Raw genomic sequence first — 20,647 nt, forward strand, 5'->3', positions numbered from 1 at the left:
ATACTTGGGTATGGTCTGTGCAGCTATAGCAATGCTGGTTTTTCTGTGGTCTCCTGTTCTGATGTACGACAGTACAGAATGAGCTTCAGAAGTGCTCAGTTTGATAGCAATCACCCGTTTTATATTTTTCCAAGTCAGGTTTCCTCTCTTATGCATCTCTTTCCAGACTCTTACAAATCTTGATGTGGCGTTTTTCTCTAATAAATACTGATGCACAAAAAAAAATTGGTTTTAACTCATAGTAAGGTAGGAAAAAGGTCAGATTAAACATTCGTAATCATGCTAACTACATTTTTTTCCTCTTTATGCATCTTTAGTAATTATTCTTAACAATAGTTCTTATTCTGTTTAGTTTATAACAGCTGCAACTTGTCTAATATCATCTCCTTCCCGCCTTTGCTATCATGTAACTGCATTCATGCGCAAACTGGGGAGGAGAAAAAAAAAATGTTCTCAACGCACCTTTTTTATTTTTTCTCAATTTTATAGTGCCAAGATGTGCAAAGTTTGCATGGAATGATACCTCCTTTTGGAAGTGAAACATGAATAGTGATGCCTATTTAGATTATAATTAAGGCTGCAGCGTTTCACTTTGTAAAAACACTGTTATGTAAATATATAAATGATTTCTATATGAGTAAATATTTACAGGATACATTATTTTGCCCTTGACCCAACGGAAGAGCCTTATCTTAGGTTTATTAGACAGTCACCAGTAATTGCCTTCATTGCTTTTAATTTTGAAGACATTTATGGATAGCTTTCTCAAATCCAGAAAACACTGAGTCTAAAAGTAACGAGTATGTTATTAGAAGTAAAGGAGACAACAATGGAGAAATGGACTGCCAGCACAGCTTTAATGAAACTGGAAGCAAAGCAAGTTTGCACATAGAAATATCAGTCATTGAATTTTCTTCTACTTTAGAAAAGTCCGCTCTGTTGGGGAGGATTAAACTAGCTGATTAAATCGGTACTAAAAGATCAAATTCCAATGCAGTTAAAGTCTCAACCTTGGAGGCTGAGCAGAGTGACGTTGCTTTTTAAGAGCATAGTTGTCAGCTGTTTTGTAGTGTGTTGTGCAGTTGTTTTCAGCTGTGAAGCAGTCTGTTCTAAAGAAAGCTTTGTGTTACTATTTCAATTAAGAGCAGTTATTAGTAACAGGTTTCTTCCCTCCTTTATCCACTCCTCAGGTATTGTGAGCTAGCAATCCTAGATTTACTGGAATATTCTCAAATTCATCTTTGTACTTCGTTAGCATCCTTTTATTTTCATCAGTCTTTTTCCTTTTAAGATACTGCTGTAAACCTAATAATCCTGACATGGAGTTAGCTTAGCACTGTATAGTCCTAAGTAGTGTCAAAAGATATTATGCCTTCTTCCCAACACTTTCCCCAATTTATTCTGGCTGATTCTATGAAGCTTCAGCTCTTCCAAGTCCTAAGTCTCTTCTGAGTAGAGAAGGCTAAATCTTGTGAATGTGAAATGCGTAGCTAAGGCCTAGGATCACACTAGTTTTCTATTTGTGACCTAAACATAACACTTGAATCCAGATCTCTAGATGTGAAAAGCTAGTGCATTAATCTCCTGCGTGCTCTCTGTCCTCAGTAATTGCAGCTGATCCATGATTTCTTTTCACTGGGATGAAAGTGAAGAAAAACCTGTAAGTGCATCCTACGTGATAGCACTCTGTAGGTCTCAGCTGTGCTGGAGTTTTATGTTTCAGGCTGGCTCTTACTGCAGACACTTCCCATAGCTTTTGAGAAGTTGTTCAAACTAATGGTAATTCAACACTGGGCATTGCTAATATCCTAAGCCACAGAAATCATTTGTGCTCTCACACTTGAGAACTGATAACACGTCTTCCAGCTCCCACATCTGGAGCTCTGGGTTTGGTCTGTATAGCAAAGCTCGCCTAAGGCTCCTCGCATCTCCCTTTTTGCTGCAGGTACTTGAAGAAAGAGGTATCAGAGAGAGCAGTAAGATTTCTGATCTTTGTGGAAAGAGGAGAAAAAACAAACACTGTAAGATGTTATCTTGGAAAGCTCAGCTGTAAACCAGATTCTCTTGATACGCTTGAAAGAACTAGTGGGATTTGCTGTGATCCCCTTTCCTGTGTAGAGGGGGCGGGTTCTGCGGAGGCAAGGATCATTAGAGAAAATAATTATTTCATCCAAGAGAGAAAGTGTAACGATACCTACTACTGTGCCATTCTTCCAGCTCGGTGTTTTTTCTCTAGAAGAACTTAGTATGGTTTTTTATAATTCATACATAACTTTTTTTAGACTTCAGCAGTGCTTTGAAAAACTCTTAGAGGAAAAAGTAGCTTCCTAAAGAATAAACTAGTAGCTTTATAATGTCATATAGAATATCATCCCTAAAAATAATAGCCATTTACATCTCAAATGTCTATAGAAGTGCTGAGAACTAGTGGAGATGTTGATGGTTTAGGTGTTTGTTTTTTTTTTTTAACACACCCCCCACACCCCCCCCCTTCTACCTGCCATGTGCCTCTTTCATACTTAGAAACCCTAGAATGACACAGTGGGCTTCTGAGTTTCTCTAAAATACGTGCTTTTGTCTATGGGATTTTATATTGGAAAAAAAACCCCAAAGCCCCCAGTTGGCTATATGTGTTATAGTCTGGCAATCATTTGTGCAATGACTTGACATTTCTAGATAACCCAGTGAAATAAAAAGGAAGTCCCCTCCTGTGTCTTCTTCCACTCCCCAGAGTGTCTCTTAAACAATCCACTTTACTTTTACCAAGGTTTCTAAATACGCAGTGAAACGGAGAGAATTTCTCAGAAAGTCCTTGTTAGGGAAGGACCAGGCAGAGTACTCTTGAAATGCAAGGCTAGAAGAATTGTGTCTCTTTGCTTGTAGAAAAATCTAAAAGAGCTAAGGTAACTCTTAGCATCTGGGTTTCCTTTCCTTCCCCCCCCCCCCCTTTTTTTTTTTCTTTTTTGTTGCCCCCAAAATACTTTTCAAGTCTCTAAGCACGTAAGTTGTAAACACGTTGAAGTAGCAACTTTATATTGAATATGGTGAGGAAGGTCTTCACTGCTTAGATGGGAATGCATTTAAGAAAGTGAAAGGCTCCTAACAAGTCCATTTTCTCTGCCCAGTTCATTGGGATATCAGAATTCAGGACATGAATTCTGTTCCTGTCTGCATGTTGGTTTTGTAAGTGAAAAAGCATGTATTTTTGTCTTAACACTGAAATTATGAAAAAACCACCAGAAAATTACTGTTGTAAATGACTATTACATGGTAATGTCATAGCTCTAATTGTACTGCCATGATCCTGGATTTTTTGCTTATTTGGTTTTGGGGATATAATTTCCCTTTATTTGGCCTTTAATCATAGCCGAACTGTTTGGTCTGGTTTGTCAGCGCTGTTACTGCTTCATCACTTGTAGTTATTAAAGTATTTAATTATTGCTAATGTTTACAAAATTTCTGACTTTTTAAGATGAACTTGCCAAACAGCTACTTTCCTCCATACTTCCAACATAATATGTTTTGTCTCTGTGTGTGTGTTTGAGTACAGCAGGATTTCCCTAACTATTGCTGTTTAGTCTTTGAGTTTTTCAGTATTGTGGTTTGCTAGTATATTGTTTCTCTTTTAGTTAAACTTCTTGTACTATACTGCTGAAGACAAATGTTGGTCTGTTTTCAGCCCTATATGATTCTTGCTCTGTCTACAGGGAACTACATTTAAATAACAACCTGTTACGAGTTTTACCTTTTGAGCTGGGAAAACTGTTCCAGTTACAGACTTTGGGTCTGAAAGGTATTACTACTTTTTCTTGGTATCTGTGCTTTGTTTAACGGTATCGCTTCTGAGATGTAATGGCTGTAGACTGCTAGTTCATAAAATGTTACTGAATAGCAATCCCAAGTGTAGCTACTTACTCCACATTTATAAATATTGTTATTTAGGGATTATTTAAAAAAAGAAAACGAATGAGTTTGGCGAAGCACTCAGCACACAAAGAGGTTTGCTTCTCTTTCTGCAGAGTGAGCGGAAGCTTTCAGTTGCTTGCATAGGGGTTGAATACAGTGCTGCTTTAACTAAGGAATAGCCTCCAGTTAACTGTAGGTATTCAACCCCAACCAAAAAAGGAACGTGCCTTGTACTGCTGTAGGGTACTGTGCTGTTTATGCAAGCAGCAATTTAAATCTTTTTCCAATTTTTTTTTTCTCTGAACTGTGTGGATTCTAGCTATAAAATTGCTGACCTCGGGGGAACTTGTGTCACAAAATCAGGAGCACTGAGTGATGCAATACCTCTAAACACTGTTAAATCCCAAAAGTCTGTTTTTCTCCCCCTTAAAACTGGATAACTGCAACGTGCATTGTCCATGAAAACTTTCACAATCCGCTTATGCGTTTGTCAGATGGTAGACTCTCTACTCGGGTATGACTGGCAAATAAAGTGATGGTGGATGTTTCACTCACGCCGAGCAAAGCGAGCAGAGGTGGCTTGTGTTTGGCCTCATCAGCTCTGCCTGCGTGTTGTACCATGCCGGTTCTTCACTACTGTCAGATCCAACAACCGCCCTTGGGGTGGTCAAGCAGAAGACAGACGCAGGAGGGAATGTGGTTAACTTCACTAGAGCTATTCACACAGCTAGTGTTTTGTGGGACTGAAGACCTGAGATTTGAAACCTCGAAGTAGTTCATAATAGATGCAGTATCTTTTCTCAGAGTTGCCAGCTTTGAACACTGATATGTAAGTTCATGATGGATCTGTTTATTTTATTCAATATTTCTGTAAATGTGTTTGCAGGAAATCCACTTACACAGGATATTCTGAACCTTTATCAGGAACCAGATGGGACGCGAAGGCTACTGAATTATTTGCTTGATAATTTGGCAGGTACTGCAAAAAGAAGTAAGTGATCATTCTTGAAATATTTATTTCTGGTGTGTAAAATAAATGGGATTATCACTTGTTGTATCTCTAAAATGTTCCCACAGTTTCAACAGAACAACCACCTCCAAGATCTTGGATTATGTTGCAAGAACCAGACCGTACAAGACCAACAGGTACTGTAACACTTTTTTTTTTTTTCTCCCCTGTTATAAAAGGTGTGGATCTTTACTATCTGTTTAAAAATTTTTGATGCTTAAATTAACCAGTCATCTGTGCAGTGCTGACCAGCCAGCTGAAGTAGTTCTATCTCAATTGGAACACCTGTTCCAGATTTACCCATCTTTTACTATAAAGTAATTTCTTTTTAATTAACGTCCTCCTCACAGGAATTGAAACTGTTGTCCACAATTAGTTAAATAGTTGAATTATAACAGGCTTAATTGAACATTTGTTGAAGAATAAAAAGATGGAAGAACATGTGAGCATAATTTCACAAAAATGTAGAAATTTTTTTCTTTTAAGTAAATGATGTATCATCTTTGAATCAGCATATTTCTTGCTATTGGGATTCAGGTCATGTTTAATTGTTTACTAATTTTTTCTGCATGAATTGTCTAAAATACAGCCTTTTCTATTTACCTGCACACCAGAAATCTTAGTGTGTTTCTCAATTATTGCAGCATCCTCTCTTTGAGGACTGATGTACGTTACTTTCCCCTATTAATTTTATTAAGGCGGTTGCTTCAAAGATCATGATGTTAATGCAGTTTGTCTTTTGTGGTCACCTATTTATTTTCAAAATGCTGGGCTTTGACCCCCAATCAGCCCAAGATTGTTGCCTCAATTTGCTAAATCTTCAAACTGTCTTGGGGTTTTTTTCCTGAATTGTACTCCACGTTTGAGAGGAGCTCCCAATAAGCTTCCAAGTGTCTCATAATTGTACTGCAAATTCCTTAGTGCTTTTAAAAAACAAACCATAAAACCCAACAAAACAAAACCAAAAATCCATGCCGCTGGATTACCTGTCAAGTTGCCCCAAACTGTCTCATTATCACTCCTGTTCCAAATGAATACAGAGAGTAGATGTTTCTTGTCTTTACACCTGAATTGTAAGCTTTTTGAGGTGGAAACATTTGAGATTTTATTTTGCCTATACTTTTTCATTGTGCAAAGGGATCCTTACCCTGCCTATGGATCTGTTACAGTTCATGGTGGTAATCATTAAGGTAGATTTTAAATAATCTATTTGAAGAGTCTGCAAATCTTTATATAGCTAGCAAATGTAAGTGTTCAAATACTCTTGCCTTGTTTTAGGCTTTTCACAGTAGAGCACCACTTAGCATAAAGTGCATTTGTCTTCTATTTACTGCATTAACCATATAAAGAGGGGGTTTGGCTTTTGTTTTCTAATTAAATGCTAGAAGACAGCTGCCATAAGTCCAAACTTGTAATTTATCTTACTAGAAGGACTAACAATTTTTTTTAGTATAGGTAACACATGCTGTGTTTTGGTTGAAGCAAGTGAAGCATGAATTGACAAATTTGCAGAAGACAAAAGTGAAGAAAGTAATTATAAATATATGATTTTTTGTTGTTGTCGTTAAATATATCAGTGTGTAAGTAAAACTATTGTTCTGCAGCCTTGTTTTCTGTCATGTGTTACAACGTACTCTGTGATAAATATGCTACCCGGCAGCTGTATGGCTATTGTCCGTCTTGGGCATTGAACTGGGAATACAGAAAAAAAGCCATTATGCAGGAAATCCTGAGCTGCAATGCTGACATCATAAGTCTTCAGGTAAAAGATATACTATTATTTCTTTTCCTTTTCTATTCCCATGTGCAGGTTTCTCTATATTAAATGTATTTACAGTAAACGGTCTGTTTTCAAAACCTTCTGAAAACAAAAAAGAAGTGGTGTTTAGAACATTATTTGTTGCTTGACATCAAAAGAATGCTTTTCAGCCCACGCAGTTGGAACGTGAACCAGCAGCTGCTGATCAAAGAAATGTACGTGGGGGTGTCTTTGTGCCTGTGTGTGTATGTGGAGCTATAATTGACACATTTTCAAATAAAAGGCTTAAGATAATCATAACTCTAGGGATTGCAGAAATTCATTTATATTTTCTTAAAATAGGGATATTGCTCTCAAATTTGCATTCTCTGATGTACTTAATTCTTACATTTTTTTCTCCTAAATCTAATTTGAAAGTGATTTACACTTCTGAAGAGTCTAAATAATATCAGTCTTCTGTATTTTCGTAATAGTACTTTCATGCTGTGCTGTCTTGCAACTTTATAGGAGGTTGAAACGGAACAGTACTACAGTTTTTTCCTGGTAGAATTGAAAGAACGTGGCTACAATGGATTCTTCAGTCCAAAATCTAGAGCTAGGACAATGTCAGAACAGGAAAGAAAACATGTTGATGGTTGTGCAATATTTTTCAAAACAGAAAAGTAAGTGATGTGTTTTGCAAAGCCTTCTATTGTGTCTTGCTCTCTTTCACATCATTTCTCAGGTCAGTCTATAGCTAAAACAGTTTGGCGTTTAGTCGCCCTTCCTGTAGTTGTTCAGTGTTTCTTATAGGGCATTCCTATCATTAGAAAGAGTGGTCTGTATGAGAGAAACCATTCTGTGCATAACTAGCAATAGAAAATTTTACCCTGAAGTTTTGTTGACACTGAAATTTCATTCTGTTAGAGCAATGCAGGTTAGGAGTTCACTAAATTATACTTCAATTGTTGAGCGTGTGTCCCCCAACTATTAGGTGTTAATAATGAAAAATGAAGCAAATGTCTTATTTTCTTGCTTTTTTTGAGTAAAGGAATTGATAATCCCCAAAACTGCTGAAATAAGACCTCAGATGACATTGACTTTTTGGTACGTTAGCCTTCTGACAAAGCAAAAGACAAGGCACTTGATATCACTGCTTGCTTCTGAAAAAAAGCCATTATGTAAGAGCTGCAGCACTTACCGATTGTGTCATATTGTACTTGTACAACTCTTTGGATATGAGGGTGGTAATTCCCTTCCTGCTCCCATTCCTTTGTTTCCACAAGTAAATATAGGTGCCAGGTTTTATACCATTTGGCTCAGAAAAATTATTTAGTCCCTCTATTAAACCTGCATCTTGGAACTAGAAACTGGTGCAGAATTAGAAACAAGCACTCCTTTTCTATAGTGTGTCGTGTCCCCCCCCCCCCCCTTTTAATTGAAACTAAGTTAGTATAAAATAATCTAAAAATTGCTAGGAAAGCTATCCTTTGAGTTCACTGTAGGATTTTATGAAATTATGTGGTTGGCTGAGATTTTCACATCATAAACGTGTTTGAGCTTTAATTAAAAGGAGAGTTATCTACAACATTTACTTTTGTATATGGCTGCTGAAGAAAACATATGATGTTTCTCTTTCAGATTTACTTTGGTTCAAAAACATACTGTTGAGTTCAATCAACTAGCTATGGCAAACTCAGAAGGTTCAGAAGCTATGCTGAACAGAGTTATGACAAAAGATAACATTGGAGTTGCTGTATTGTTAGAGCTGCGAAAGGAATTGATAGAAATGTCATGTAAGTCCTATTTGGTTTAATTTTTTAATAGATTATGATTTGTAAATGAAAAAATCAACTTTTGTTATAGTAAACCAGAGGAACTAGGTTCTTCAGATGAGTATAACTTTGCACGTTGTATGCTCAAATTTATTTCCAAAGAGGATTTGAGGAAAAGTAGTATTGCTTAAATGAAGATTGTGCACCCTCCCCCACCCCCGCTTATACCTTTTTGTTTTAAAAATACAAAGACTTGAGTTTGAGTGATTTTTGCGTGGAGTTGCATACGGGTATCAAAGAGTCAGTTGGTGTTAGTCACCTGTTTCTGGGTCATGTATCTGCATCATTTGAGCTTGTTATTTTCTTCACTGTCATGCTTATACAACCTGCTTGTTCTGCCCTGTCATTCTTAATTTAGGAAATGTAAATTGGCTTTATAAGTATCGCAGTGGGTACCTACTCAACCTGTGTTATGTTTATCCAAATGATATTTTATTAATTCAGATTCTAACAAACAAGGCTTTTAAGAAGCACTTCTAGCAAGCGGGGTAACTTACAAAGTGGATAACTTAAAATTCAGAGCTTGTTGCCTAATAAGAAAGAGAAGAGCAGTGCCTGTTTACCATCACAACCTGAGGAAAACTGTTCTAATTTTTTAGAACTACACTATTTGCCTGTCATTAGGATTATCTGTTATTTATGGTAATTCACAGTATTCTTAAATATGTTAAGCGTTACCTGTAACAGGATAGTCTGTCTGTAATGGTCTTGAATGTGAAACACAATTATTCCTAATGCTTTATATCAACTAAAACACTTAGTAGATGTAAGAGGAGTTGTATAACCCTCTTAAACTAAATGGTATTAACCCTCTTCAAGTTATACTGGTATTTTATTTTATTTTTTTCTCCCCTAAAACATCTTGTTTAAAATTCAGTAATAGTGGTTTTTGTTGCTGACCATATAAGGTAAATAATTGATTTTAAATTTTAGCTGGAAAGCCACATCTTGGGATGGAAAAGCAGCTAGTTCTTGTAGCTAATGCACATATGCATTGGGACCCAGATTATTCTGATGTGAAGCTGGTTCAGACTATGATGTTCCTGTCCGAGGTAAAGAACATTATTGATAAAGCTTCTCGTAGTCTCAAACCTGGTGTTTCGGGAGAACTTGGAACCATTCCACTTGTACTGTGTGCAGATCTCAATTCTCTGCCAGACTCTGGTAAGAATTCTATTTCTTTTTTGGTTTGTTTTTTTGTGTGGTTTTGTTTTGTTTTTGTTTTTTTTTAGATTGTTTCAAGTGTGTAACAATTTAAATTTTAAGGTCTCACTTTTTTAAAGGAGTTTTCAAGTTGGAGAATACGTTGTTTGATATCATAAGCTCTAAAGGTACTAAGAAAATAGAAGGGAGAGAGAAAAGATAGAACTGTTTCTTTTGTGAGCAACCTTATTGCCTATGCAGTAGTACAGCTATGTCTGGTCTTTCAGAAGCTTTTTCATTGTTATCTTGCAATACAGGAATGGAAAGGAAGAAAATATCTTTCAAAAATAACTTGTCAATTTGGCTTTGCAGCCTCTTTAAAGTTAACTTTATCTGAAGTAGTGTTATGAAAGTTGGCTTTTTTGCAACATGTTAGCCAAAGAACGAGAAACGCCAAGACTTGTGCATAGAGATGAGGAGAGGAGGAAGCTGCCTGCCTAGCCCCTATAGAATTCTGCTTCCACTTTTTTCATCCCTCCCCCCCCCCCAGTCAGTCTGTTCCTAATTAACCTTCTAGTTTTTTTTAATCAAAGCATGTCTCTTTGTTCTAGGTGACATTTGCTCTTGATGTACATATACATTGTCTTGAAATACTTTATAAGACCTACTGCTGACTGTATTGTATGCGTGTTAAGGTTTTGCTTTTATAACGCATAAGGTTGCATGTCTGACTCGAAGTAATCTACACACACTTATTTGCTGAATGCTTGTTAATACTTTCTTGTGTGTATGTCTCTCCTAATAGGTGTTGTTGAGTATTTGAGCACTGGTGGAGTGGAAACAAACCACAAAGATTTTAAGGAACTGAGATACAATGAAAGTCTTACTAACTTCAGCTGTAATGGGAAAAATGGAACAACAAATGGAAGAATTACACATGGTTTCAAGTTGAAGAGTGCCTATGAGAACGGTCTAATGCCTTACACAAATTACACATTTGACTTCAAGGTAAAGACTTGGCTGATATTTTGGACAGGTTTTCCATTTTGAAGTTTAACTAATGTGATTTGCTGTACGGAATTGTTTAACGAAGCTAATCCGTTTGGGTAGCTAACAGTAAATTCACCAAGTTTATATTTAAAACATAGCTAACTAGAGTGCCCAACCCTTCAGTCTCCTAGAAACCAAATTTTCCTTTTTCTTGTTCGTAACTTGTAATAGATTTGCAAGAGTTGGGGTGCTGTTAACCTTCCCTGTAAATAGAAAGATTTTGTGTTTTAATACTCCAAGCTAAATGAAATAGTACAACAGGGGCACTTAAGCTGTCAACTGCAAGGAAATAATTCACGTTGCTACTGGAAAACTCAGTGCTCCGTTGCCCAAGGGAAGCAAAGATGGTTCTTTTCCTCTTCAGAATTAGAGGAATGTGATCTGAAGCTTTGTAGGAGGTTGGAAATTACAACCCACAAAAGCAGAGCAGAAGTGATACTTTTTCTTCTGTTTTCCTAATTTATTTTGAGCAACCCATGGGATATAGGAAGCAGAAGTCTCCTAAGTCGACGATGTGCTGTGGAGAAGGAATGGTAGCATTTCAGTTACTCGTACTACTGGGCTCACCTTTTGTTTGGAACAATACCTTGAGTCAAGAATATATACTAATAATCAATTTTATTTCTTTTCTTGTTTTAGGGTATTATTGACTACATCTTCTACTCTAAACCTCAGCTAAACATACTTGGCATTCTTGGACCTTTGGATCATCATTGGTTAATAGAGAACAATATAAGTGGTTGTCCACATCCACTCATCCCTTCTGACCACTTCTCACTTTTTGCACAACTGGAGCTTTTGCTGCCTTTCCTGCCTCCTGTAAATGGAATCCATCTCCCTGGCAGGAGGTAGTCAAGTACATTTTAGAGGGCAACCTCAATCTAACTTGTACAATTGTAAAATCTGAATATAGAGGAGTGAGGTATGGCCAACAGGGATTTTTTTTCTTAATAATCTTAATCTTAAATCTAATTATTTGCTAAAGACATAGTAAAAGCCAGGTGCTATCAACAGACACAATTCTGAGCCCAATATACTTTGTATACTGTTTGACAGCGATTGGTGCATTTGCACCTTTCTTTAATACGTTACAATTAACCTTCCTGTTTCTTTTATCCAACGTGACATTTTCATGCCTTGAAATAGGGAATTGTTATACAGTATATTCTCTTTGCACAGTTATCTGTAGCACGACTTTTTGAGGCCAGTAGGAACATCCACAGAACATTCTTCCGTACTTCACTCCCTCCTTTTTCAGACTTGTTTGTAAAATATAGAATTTGAATTTAGCCTTTATTGATTGTATATGAACAACAGAAAACCTGATTTATGAGATTTTGTACTTTAAAAAAAGAAAAATCAGATTTGGAAAATGATTGTATTGTAAACTAAGGCTAAATTTTTATCTGTTTTCATGTGTTATAGAGGCCAGCTTGTAAAAGAGGTTGTCACAGGTTTTCTCTGCTAATGATTTGCACTGTTAGGGTTTTGTTAGCCCTTTTGTACTACTTTTTATGTTCAATTGAGAACGTTGCTTTTAAAATCCAAACTTATAAAATCATAATATCTTACAGAGATAACTAAATACATTCTGTCTTTTTCTGATTTAAAAAAAAAAAGAGAAAAGCATAGAGTTCTCGCAGAACAGATAAGCTAAGCAGTGAATATAAGTAGACCTGTATGGATTGAAAGTTATTGCTGATGTGTATACCCTCAGATATTTTTCTCATCTCTAACTTTTGAAGTAAAATTTAGGGATACTTGTGTACAGCTTCTTCATTTCTGTTTTAAATACTTGTCCTATCTCCACTGTGCCTGCTTAAATTTGTTCTCAACTAGCACTGCCTGTGCATGCAGAGAGATCCTGTGCATCCTCTTTTATTTTTTTAAATAATGTTAACACTTGTGAAAATTTTATGAAGATACTTTTGTATAAGCTGTGGCATCTTTTTTTCCTTTGTGAAGCATTGAATATCACACTCTTTGAACGTGTTCAGGTTATGGGTACACAGTTTCTAGCTTCTAATACCCATGCACTGCTTCTTTCAGTGTCATTGCACAGTGCCGTTTTTCCCACTAAGAATTACTATCATGTGAATTCTCTTTCGTTTAAGTGTGTTCCTCAGTTTCAGAAAGTATAATTCCTTGAAGAAGAGAAAAAACCCAACCCTACATTTTCTATTGATGAAGCAGTGTAAAATAAATGCATTTTCAACACAGGTCCCAAAGACAATTCTTCAGATCATTTTTTTTAAAGTGACCAAGTCTTATTTTAAAGTGTCAAGCAAGACTAAAGTTACAGTGTACCCTCAGTGCCATTTGTGTTATGAAGCCAAGTATATTAACAGCTTACAAATTTAACTTGTCTGTTTGTATCCTAAAAGGGAGAATTTATCATCTCCGTAAACTAATACAACTTGAATAATCAATGTAAAAAAAAAAAAAAAAAAGGGCGATAGAGAGCTTGGTCTTTAAACAGCTTTTGTTTCAGCTGCGGGCAGGGAAGCAAAAGGACACTGAGCATTAAGAGAAAATTTTCTAAATATTGTGAATTTTTATATATAAGAGTGGATTGGTGATAATGATTCAAAATTTTATTGAAAAGTAGTCAGCACATAAGTGTGCTCGAACTGTTCTGTTTGAAGCTGAAAGTAAAAATTACAAACAGTTCGGATATGTAAAATGTACATTTTAAAATTTCAATAGGAGAAATTTTGATCTTGAATCCTTGTCTGGGACCTGATCTCTTGGGGTTACTTTGTTTCGGTTTTAGTTGTGAAAACACCAAACATGTCCAGTTTATAATCAGTACATTGAAATGCTGGTAGTATTGCTGTAGTAGACTTAATGCGTAGTGTTATTTTTTTTCTGTTTGTTTTTTTGGGTTTTTTTGTAAAGTGTGAATAAAAGGTGTTTTACTCATATTTCCTTAATGATGTCTTGGTAATGTACATCATGACAATTTCCAGTGATGATGAGCCAATTTAGCTTGTCAAACTGAGCAAACTATTTTTCTTTTCTGATTATCTGGATTGTGTAATTAGTCCAGAAAGCTTTACAGAAGGGGAAGGGAAGCACTTACTCATTTTGTATTTCTTAGAGGGGGATAATTTACTTTAATAGATGCTGGAGCTTGAGTGCACTTGTTAGATTCTAAAGGTTTGAGCTTTATCCAATATGTGTTCTCCTGTATTGCTTAGTCTTAAAAAATATTTGAATTTATGACAGCATGTTAAAATATGGTCCCTTTGCTTTTGGAGACACAACTGTTCCTGCTTAGTCACCTTACAGTCTAAGGGTCCATTTAAATAACCGTTTCCTCCAGCTTTTATACTAGTCCATCAGGTCCCAATCGAAAACCCACCGAATACATTGAAGACACTCCTTTGACTTCACTGAGTTTTAACTGGACTGCAGCTATGACTCGAGGGCTGAAGGAAGGAGAAATATTTTGAATATAGGAAAAGACCAGATGGCACCAAAACAGAGCTGAGATAAACTTTGTCAAACAATCTTTCAAAGAAAATATATTCCTGTGTCAAACAAATCTAACTCAAGAGTCTCAATTTCCAGCTATAACATAGAATAAGGCAATAAACCGTGTCTTCACAAAATCAAAATGTTTGCTTCATAGTTTTTAACAATGGTTATTTGCAATATTTTTATTCGAGGTGGTTTTGGGTGTTGCCATAACGTACCTTCAGTGTTCTTGTTGTAAAAGCACATATAGCAAAAGTCACAGAACATCCTTGGGGTTGAAAGGATTTATTTAGGTTAGACCAGGCTTTTTTCCACTTAAAGTACAGTCAACCATATCTTGTCTAGTTTTATTTACATTTACCAAGAATTCTGGGTGTCAAAGTGTAAATTGAAATATACCTTTAACTAAAAGAATTGATTAGAGTACAAAACTAATACCACAAGTTACTGCTTTTAACATAACACAAGTGGGGGTGGGGGGGAGCATATAAGTCGGTGCGTGTTGTAATTATTTTGTCCTTTTAGCAGCTTTAAAAAAAAAAAGGTAAATTTGGCTAGCATTTGACAAAACTGACTTTAAGAACATTGTATGTATGCGTCTTTGTAACTTCAGCAAATCTCTCAAGATTTTTTTTTTTCTAGTGCAGACTTAGAAAATGGCTTATGGTTTGCTTTTTCAACCACACAAAGCCTGTATGAAAGACAAAATAATTACAACACCATTGGGGAAAAAGAAATACCTAATTACACTGTAAAACTTAAAAAATTCAGTTAACCGCTTAAGTAGCAAGCCTTTTTCATCCAGCCGGACACAGTATTTTTTAGTATGTTAACTGCTATTCTTTTCTTTTGGTTGCATAAATTTGTAATACTTAAGTGTCTTGGTATGTTTAAGTAGTGTCTAAAATAGAATATCTTAGTCTTTATTCACAGTACTTCTGTATAATGTGTAATGCACTGGACTAACTCTTGTTTACCATTCATGTAACAAAAACCAGCACATTATCTGCACTAAGCTCAAAGAATGTTGCATTTGTCTATAGGCAGCTCTTCAATAAGATAAATGGGAAACTGAATATGGTCTGATGGTAAACAAGGGCTTTTACTGTTCTCTTCAGTGGAACTTTCTTCTTGGTCAAATTTTAACTAGTTAGTATTATATTTATATACAGGGTCTTCTTTTTCTTTACCAATGTATTTTCCTACTCATAGCTGACCAATAAATCCAATATCTGTTTCAAACCTTCTTGAAGTCTTAATTCATATTTTAACTTAATTCCTAAAGCTTTTCCTGAAGAGTTGCACAAAGTGAGTGAAGTGTGTTAAGGGTGAAATGGAAGCACGTAAGAAACTTGATAATCCCAGCAAAACTTTCCTGTACTTTGTGTAACTTTCTAGATCTGCAGACCAGAAAGCTGCTTGAATCAGTTGGGTTTGGATTGCAAAGTGAAGACCTGGTTAGTAATGCCTCTGGAGTTTGTGGAAAACCTATGTCCAAACCTACTCAGATATCAACCCCATGTCTTCATATCTGGCCATCTTCTCGCCTTCCCAAGTCAGTCAGTAAGGTCAGTTGTGCAGTGTAGGGTCCACAGGTTTTGTCTGTGTCCAGTAGACCCCGCTCCTTCCTTCCTTTTCCCTCCCCACCCCAGAAAGCCCAAAGTAGACTTGGAGTCTGGCAGTGGGAAGGGATTCAAAGATTCCATTAATTTACCATAGAAGGGGAACAAAGTGAAGATTCCTTGCATTTTTTTTTTTTCTTCAGGAATGAGATTCGGCTAACTCTTGTCTTTAGTTCATTTTAATATCACGTTCTTTCTGCCAGGGTTTCTTCTGCGTCAGAGCATATGCGTAACAATGCAGACTCTTATGTTTTATATGATGTCACCGTCACGAGCAGCAAAAAACATAACGTGAGCACACTTGCTGGGTAAAGCACTGAAGCACGCACGACATCTCACTGGCACCCCTGTATCTCTTCAGAACTCACGTTCAGTATGTTGGCACTGCTTTGCTTTGAAATAAATGATCTAGTTCAGTGTTTCCAGGAATACCACACGCCCCAGAGCATTCAGCTTATTTGTAGTTTTGAAATTTGCTGTCTTGAAGCAGCTGTAAGTCCCCAACAGAGTGATGAGTCTGTTCCAGACTTCAGCAATGATTTCTCTTTGGTTCTGTCTCCTGGGTGAGATTTTAATTCCTCCCATCACATTTGCAGTATTGCCACTAGATGGTGCGTGTAACACAGGCTTCGTGTCCACAGAGCGTTAGAGTGAACATGCCGGAGTGCCATCCGGAAAGCGTGGCTTGTAGAATTATTCTTAAGAGTATTTGTGGGAATTCAGGCCCAGGAATGAACCTTTTCCAGTGGCAGCAGTTGGTTTGGTAACATCCATGTCAATTAAATACTGGCTTTTTAAAGCCAGCTGTCACAATGGGAATAAAAATGATCTACTTGGTCCTCAATGGTAAAATAATTCTAGAGCCTTTGCTTGCTGCATTTAATCTACTTAATGGTATGTTTTAAGACAAGTACAGTTGTTACATAGTTCCAAATTGGAGTTTATGAGCTCTTAAATAATACCTGCTAACCTGGCATGTAAGTATTGGGTGATCTGTCTGTAGGGAAACTGCCAAAATTCACAGAGAGCCTGGGGTCCTGTCCAGAGAGAGTATATGGAAAACAGCATCTCAGTCAAAGACAAAGATTTGAGCTGAGCTTTTGTCCTGTGGTCCTAAGCCAGGTAGGAGAAAATTTGTCTTTCCTTAACTTGCAGTAAAATAACTACAGCTATTTTAATATAATTGAATAAAAAAAAATCACTCTGGCCAGACTCCTAGTTACTGTTCCTTTGTACCGCACATCCACTGGCTCTTCCAGCAGTAGTACAAAGTTGGGTTTGTGCCGTATAGGGTGGGAATGTCCCAAACTGATGCAGGTGACTGCATGGCATTTCTTTTCTACTGACATGGGTAGAACAGAGGAGCCTGAAAACATCTGGAATTGAGCCCGGAGAGGGAAGGAGGAGAAACTGAGAAGATGGTAAGTGGAAAGGACAAGAATTTGCAAGGTACCTCAGGTGACCTTTTGGGAGAAGCCGTACCTCATTAAAGGTGAGTGTTCTGGTTACTTTCTTGCTTTTCATCTTCCCCTCCTAATCCAGAGGCACTAATTGTTCACTCTCTAAATGTTCACTTACTCTGTTTGCACGGAAAGCAGTAAAGCTAATTAAGCTATGGGGACCTTTGGTGCATTTGAATATTTTCTTATTCCAAAATAAGCCTAGTATTCTCCCAGGTTATCAATTTTTAAAAGATAGGAAGGTATGTTCTGGTTAAATCTTCCCAGTGTTCCAGTGGATAGTATTAATTTCTTTTAAAAATGCTAGATGTTTATTGTAAAATAACATACATTACAGAAAATAAAAACATATATACACTCCTGCTGAGTTTTAATGACCACAAAAATTTAAGCTTCTGCTTCATAGCACACTTTTTTTTTTCCTAGTTAGTTAGTTTAGTTTAGTTTTTCTAGTTTTTTCTAGTTTTTTTCTAGTTCAAGGCACAGACTGCACCCTTTGGGTGCCCATAGTGAATTACTGGTAGTTTCTCCGCTGTGGCTAACGGTATTGGTAGCTCTTCAGAGGCTGGATTTATTGATTTTATTTCCCTTCTTCCTTTTCAAAAAAGAGCATACCAGTTAAGTCTGCTTTTTGGCCAAGAGAGCTAAGACCTGTTTTACCTAGACCTGAACCCAGCTACGTGCTGGTTTTGCTGACCCTGGCAGCAAGACACTGCCAAGGCGCAGATTAGATGGGGGAAAGCCTAGAGATGCACAGGGATTTCTTTTGACCATCTCCTCCCCTCCCACCTCCCAGATGAAGCATTGGGAGAGAAGAGGGGTTAGGAATTGCATACAAGTTGCTCTCGTGAGCAGCGTGGGGTGAAGGGAAGCATCGTGTCTGGCAACGTGGTATCTCTCATGACAGGGCTGTTGCTTCTTGGTCAGTCACTTGATGAGGCTGGCCCTTTTCTTTCCCTCGTTTAGTTGCTCTCTGCAGTTTTCTGGGCTCTGGGGGGACACGAGCCAGGCTCCAGTGGCACGCCAGAGTGCTTCACCAGCCGGCGTGGTTGCGTGGCGTTGGGACGCTGCGAATCCAGGTCTTGTTAGTCGGACTTGTGCACTCATGCAGGTCGTGGGACGCGTGTGCTGCCGTCCATGGAAGAGCTGCTGCTGAAATCTCAGAAATATGAATTACAGGTTACCATGCAAAGGAAGCGAATGGAGATATTTAATATCTATCTTGGTTAACACCTCTGAACTTCCTTTGTCTTGGCATAGTCGTGAGCTTTTCAGTAAATAGCAACAATATTCAGTAAAAAGTCTAGGTGCACTGCCCAGTGACAGAAGAGCAAGTCAAGGGTGCTTATCCTTCAAACTGCATTTTTATTTCCCATTTCTCAGTTCATGAGTTTCTGTATTTTCATTCCCTTTGCAGTGTTTTAAGACAGTGTGTGAAACAGCTGAAGGCTTACACTGCATTAGCTGCTCTCTGAGAGGCTGTACCTCTGTATTAGTGTGGGCTATTCCTGCAAATGCTTGCACATATTAAACTAGAAATATTTCTGGTGTAACTTTAGGTAATAGACTACAGGTAGGGCTGGGATTACTCTTGGTAATGTTTTCTCCCTTAGGTGGAATCTTTCATCCAGGGACCAGTGAAGGAGGATGAACAAAAGGTAGAAATTTGGGTCTTGGCCCACGATGGCCAACAGAAAATTTTCCATTAACTCCACTGGGCTTTCACTGGGAAAACAAATATTCCAGGAGTACAAAAAATGAAGTTACTACACATGCATGTAGAACAGACTCTTCCCTGAGATCCGTCCTAACCCACCAGAACACCGCAGGCGGGGAGGGCGAGTGTCTGACCTGCAGCACCAAACACAGGAATTCACGTTCCGCTGAACTGGGTTTGCATTTTTTGCTGGGTCCTGTCCTGAGTCTTTGGTATGGCTGTACAATTTAATTAAGCTTTCACATTTGACAGTGCGAAAACTGCGGTTTCATCTAGTTACATCATCTTCAGTAGATAACCAGCCTTGTCATTACATTTGTCTTTGTATTACTCATGTCCTATAGGAACTATTGAAATGAATAAAGAGAAAGAACCCACTCAGCGCTCCAGCACATGCTCCTCTTCTACCACTGCAATTCTTTGCTGGCTATGAAAAATCTGTTTCTATATAATTATTTGTTCTTATAGGTTTGGCTGATCTCACAAGCCCTCCTTCTTCCCCTAAGTAAGAATTATTCCCATTCTACAGAATGCAAAAATAACTCAAAAAGCCAGCAGCTTGCTGAAGGTCCTGGGTGTCCGGACTGCAGAGCGGATGATGCCTGCGGTCCCCGGCTCGGGCTCCTCAGCCGTTTCTGCTCCCTCGTGTCCTGCAGGTGAGCATCACCGCCCATGAGCCGAAGCGTTCGGAGGGAGCGTTGAGGGTGCAATTGCTCTGCATTCGGGTAGACCAAAGGGCATGAGAAGAGTACAGAGCTGTGGCCATCTCCTGCCTGGAGTACCTCCCACAGCAGGTTGAGCCACGTGCCTTCAGTTGGTCAGGTGGGTTGGTTCCCTTCTCTGTCTCCAGTGGGAGAAATGTATGCGGTGCAGCACTTCTATTTCTTTCATAGTGATTTTAAAAATACTCTAAGATTCTGAAAGCAGTGGCTCCTTAAATATGTCTGCAAAGGCCCTGATCCATAAAGATATGTAAGTCTTTGTTGTGTGTTGAAGTACAGCAGAGCTGAAATAACTTGGGAGCTAGCGTGGATCAGGATGTAAATGCTTGTACCAGTAAAATCTTATAGCCCAACTGTTCTATTATGATCCAAGCAAGAAACACAGCTCTCAAAAAAAAAAAAAAAAAAAAAAAGTTACATGTGACAAACTGCTGTGTAAATGCAGCCCTTGATACTGTTAATGAGAAAGGAAAGAATTCGAATAAATGCTAATTAGAGTGTTCTGTCTGACAGCTGGGTCCTCGTGGCCCCACCGCGTCTCAGAGTCTGACAAAGTTGTGACAGATCGTATTAAGCGTTGCTATTCCTGGAAGAGCAGGCAGTAAGGAAAATGGAAAACAATCTAATTTTGCAAAACAGTTTGAACTTCATTTTGAAATGAAATCACTAGAATCAACCAAACGGCATTGGATGCAACAGAATTTGGTGGGGAGGTTTGGGGAGGGTTTGTTTCCTTGGCAATTTTGGCAGCAGTTTTTTTCATCCTTTTTTTAAAATACCAAAATTTCAAAGGCAACGGCCATCCCAAATTTCTGCCAAGCCTAATGGGATGATATTTAAATGTTGACACGTTTTTCTTTCTATCCTGTATCATTTGCAATGGACTGTAGGAAGAAGGTTTTGTGTTTGGGCACAGAATCCAGAGATTTCCACTGCTGGACTGAGATTACCAGGTAATTTTCTGT

At 37.8% G+C, this 20,647-nt stretch overlaps 1 protein-coding gene across 3 annotated transcripts in view; it reads left to right on the forward strand.

The window, feature by feature from the left end:
* The window catches only part of CNOT6 (CCR4-NOT transcription complex subunit 6), a 33,589-nt gene extending 18,197 nt beyond the window's left edge, over window positions 1-15,392 (forward strand). For 2 of the 3 annotated variants that reach the window (XM_072872534.1, XM_072872535.1), the window contains exons 4-12: window positions 3,708-3,793; window positions 4,793-4,897; window positions 4,984-5,052; window positions 6,520-6,677; window positions 7,182-7,336; window positions 8,295-8,449; window positions 9,422-9,652; window positions 10,437-10,639; window positions 11,321-15,392. In XM_072872534.1, coding sequence (XP_072728635.1) covers window positions 3,708-3,793; window positions 4,793-4,897; window positions 4,984-5,052; window positions 6,520-6,677; window positions 7,182-7,336; window positions 8,295-8,449; window positions 9,422-9,652; window positions 10,437-10,639; window positions 11,321-11,533 — 1,375 coding nt within the window. In that variant the 3' untranslated portion in view covers window positions 11,534-15,392. The remainder of the gene's footprint in view (window positions 1-3,707; window positions 3,794-4,792; window positions 4,898-4,983; window positions 5,053-6,519; window positions 6,678-7,181; window positions 7,337-8,294; window positions 8,450-9,421; window positions 9,653-10,436; window positions 10,640-11,320) is intronic. The other variant, XM_072872536.1, reaches the window with a different exon arrangement.
* The last annotated feature ends 5,255 nt before the right edge of the window (window positions 15,393-20,647 follow it).

Source organism: Ciconia boyciana, chromosome 9 (genome assembly GCF_034638445.1).
Source record: "Ciconia boyciana chromosome 9, ASM3463844v1, whole genome shotgun sequence".
NCBI classification, from domain to species: Eukaryota; Metazoa; Chordata; class Aves; order Ciconiiformes; family Ciconiidae; genus Ciconia; species Ciconia boyciana.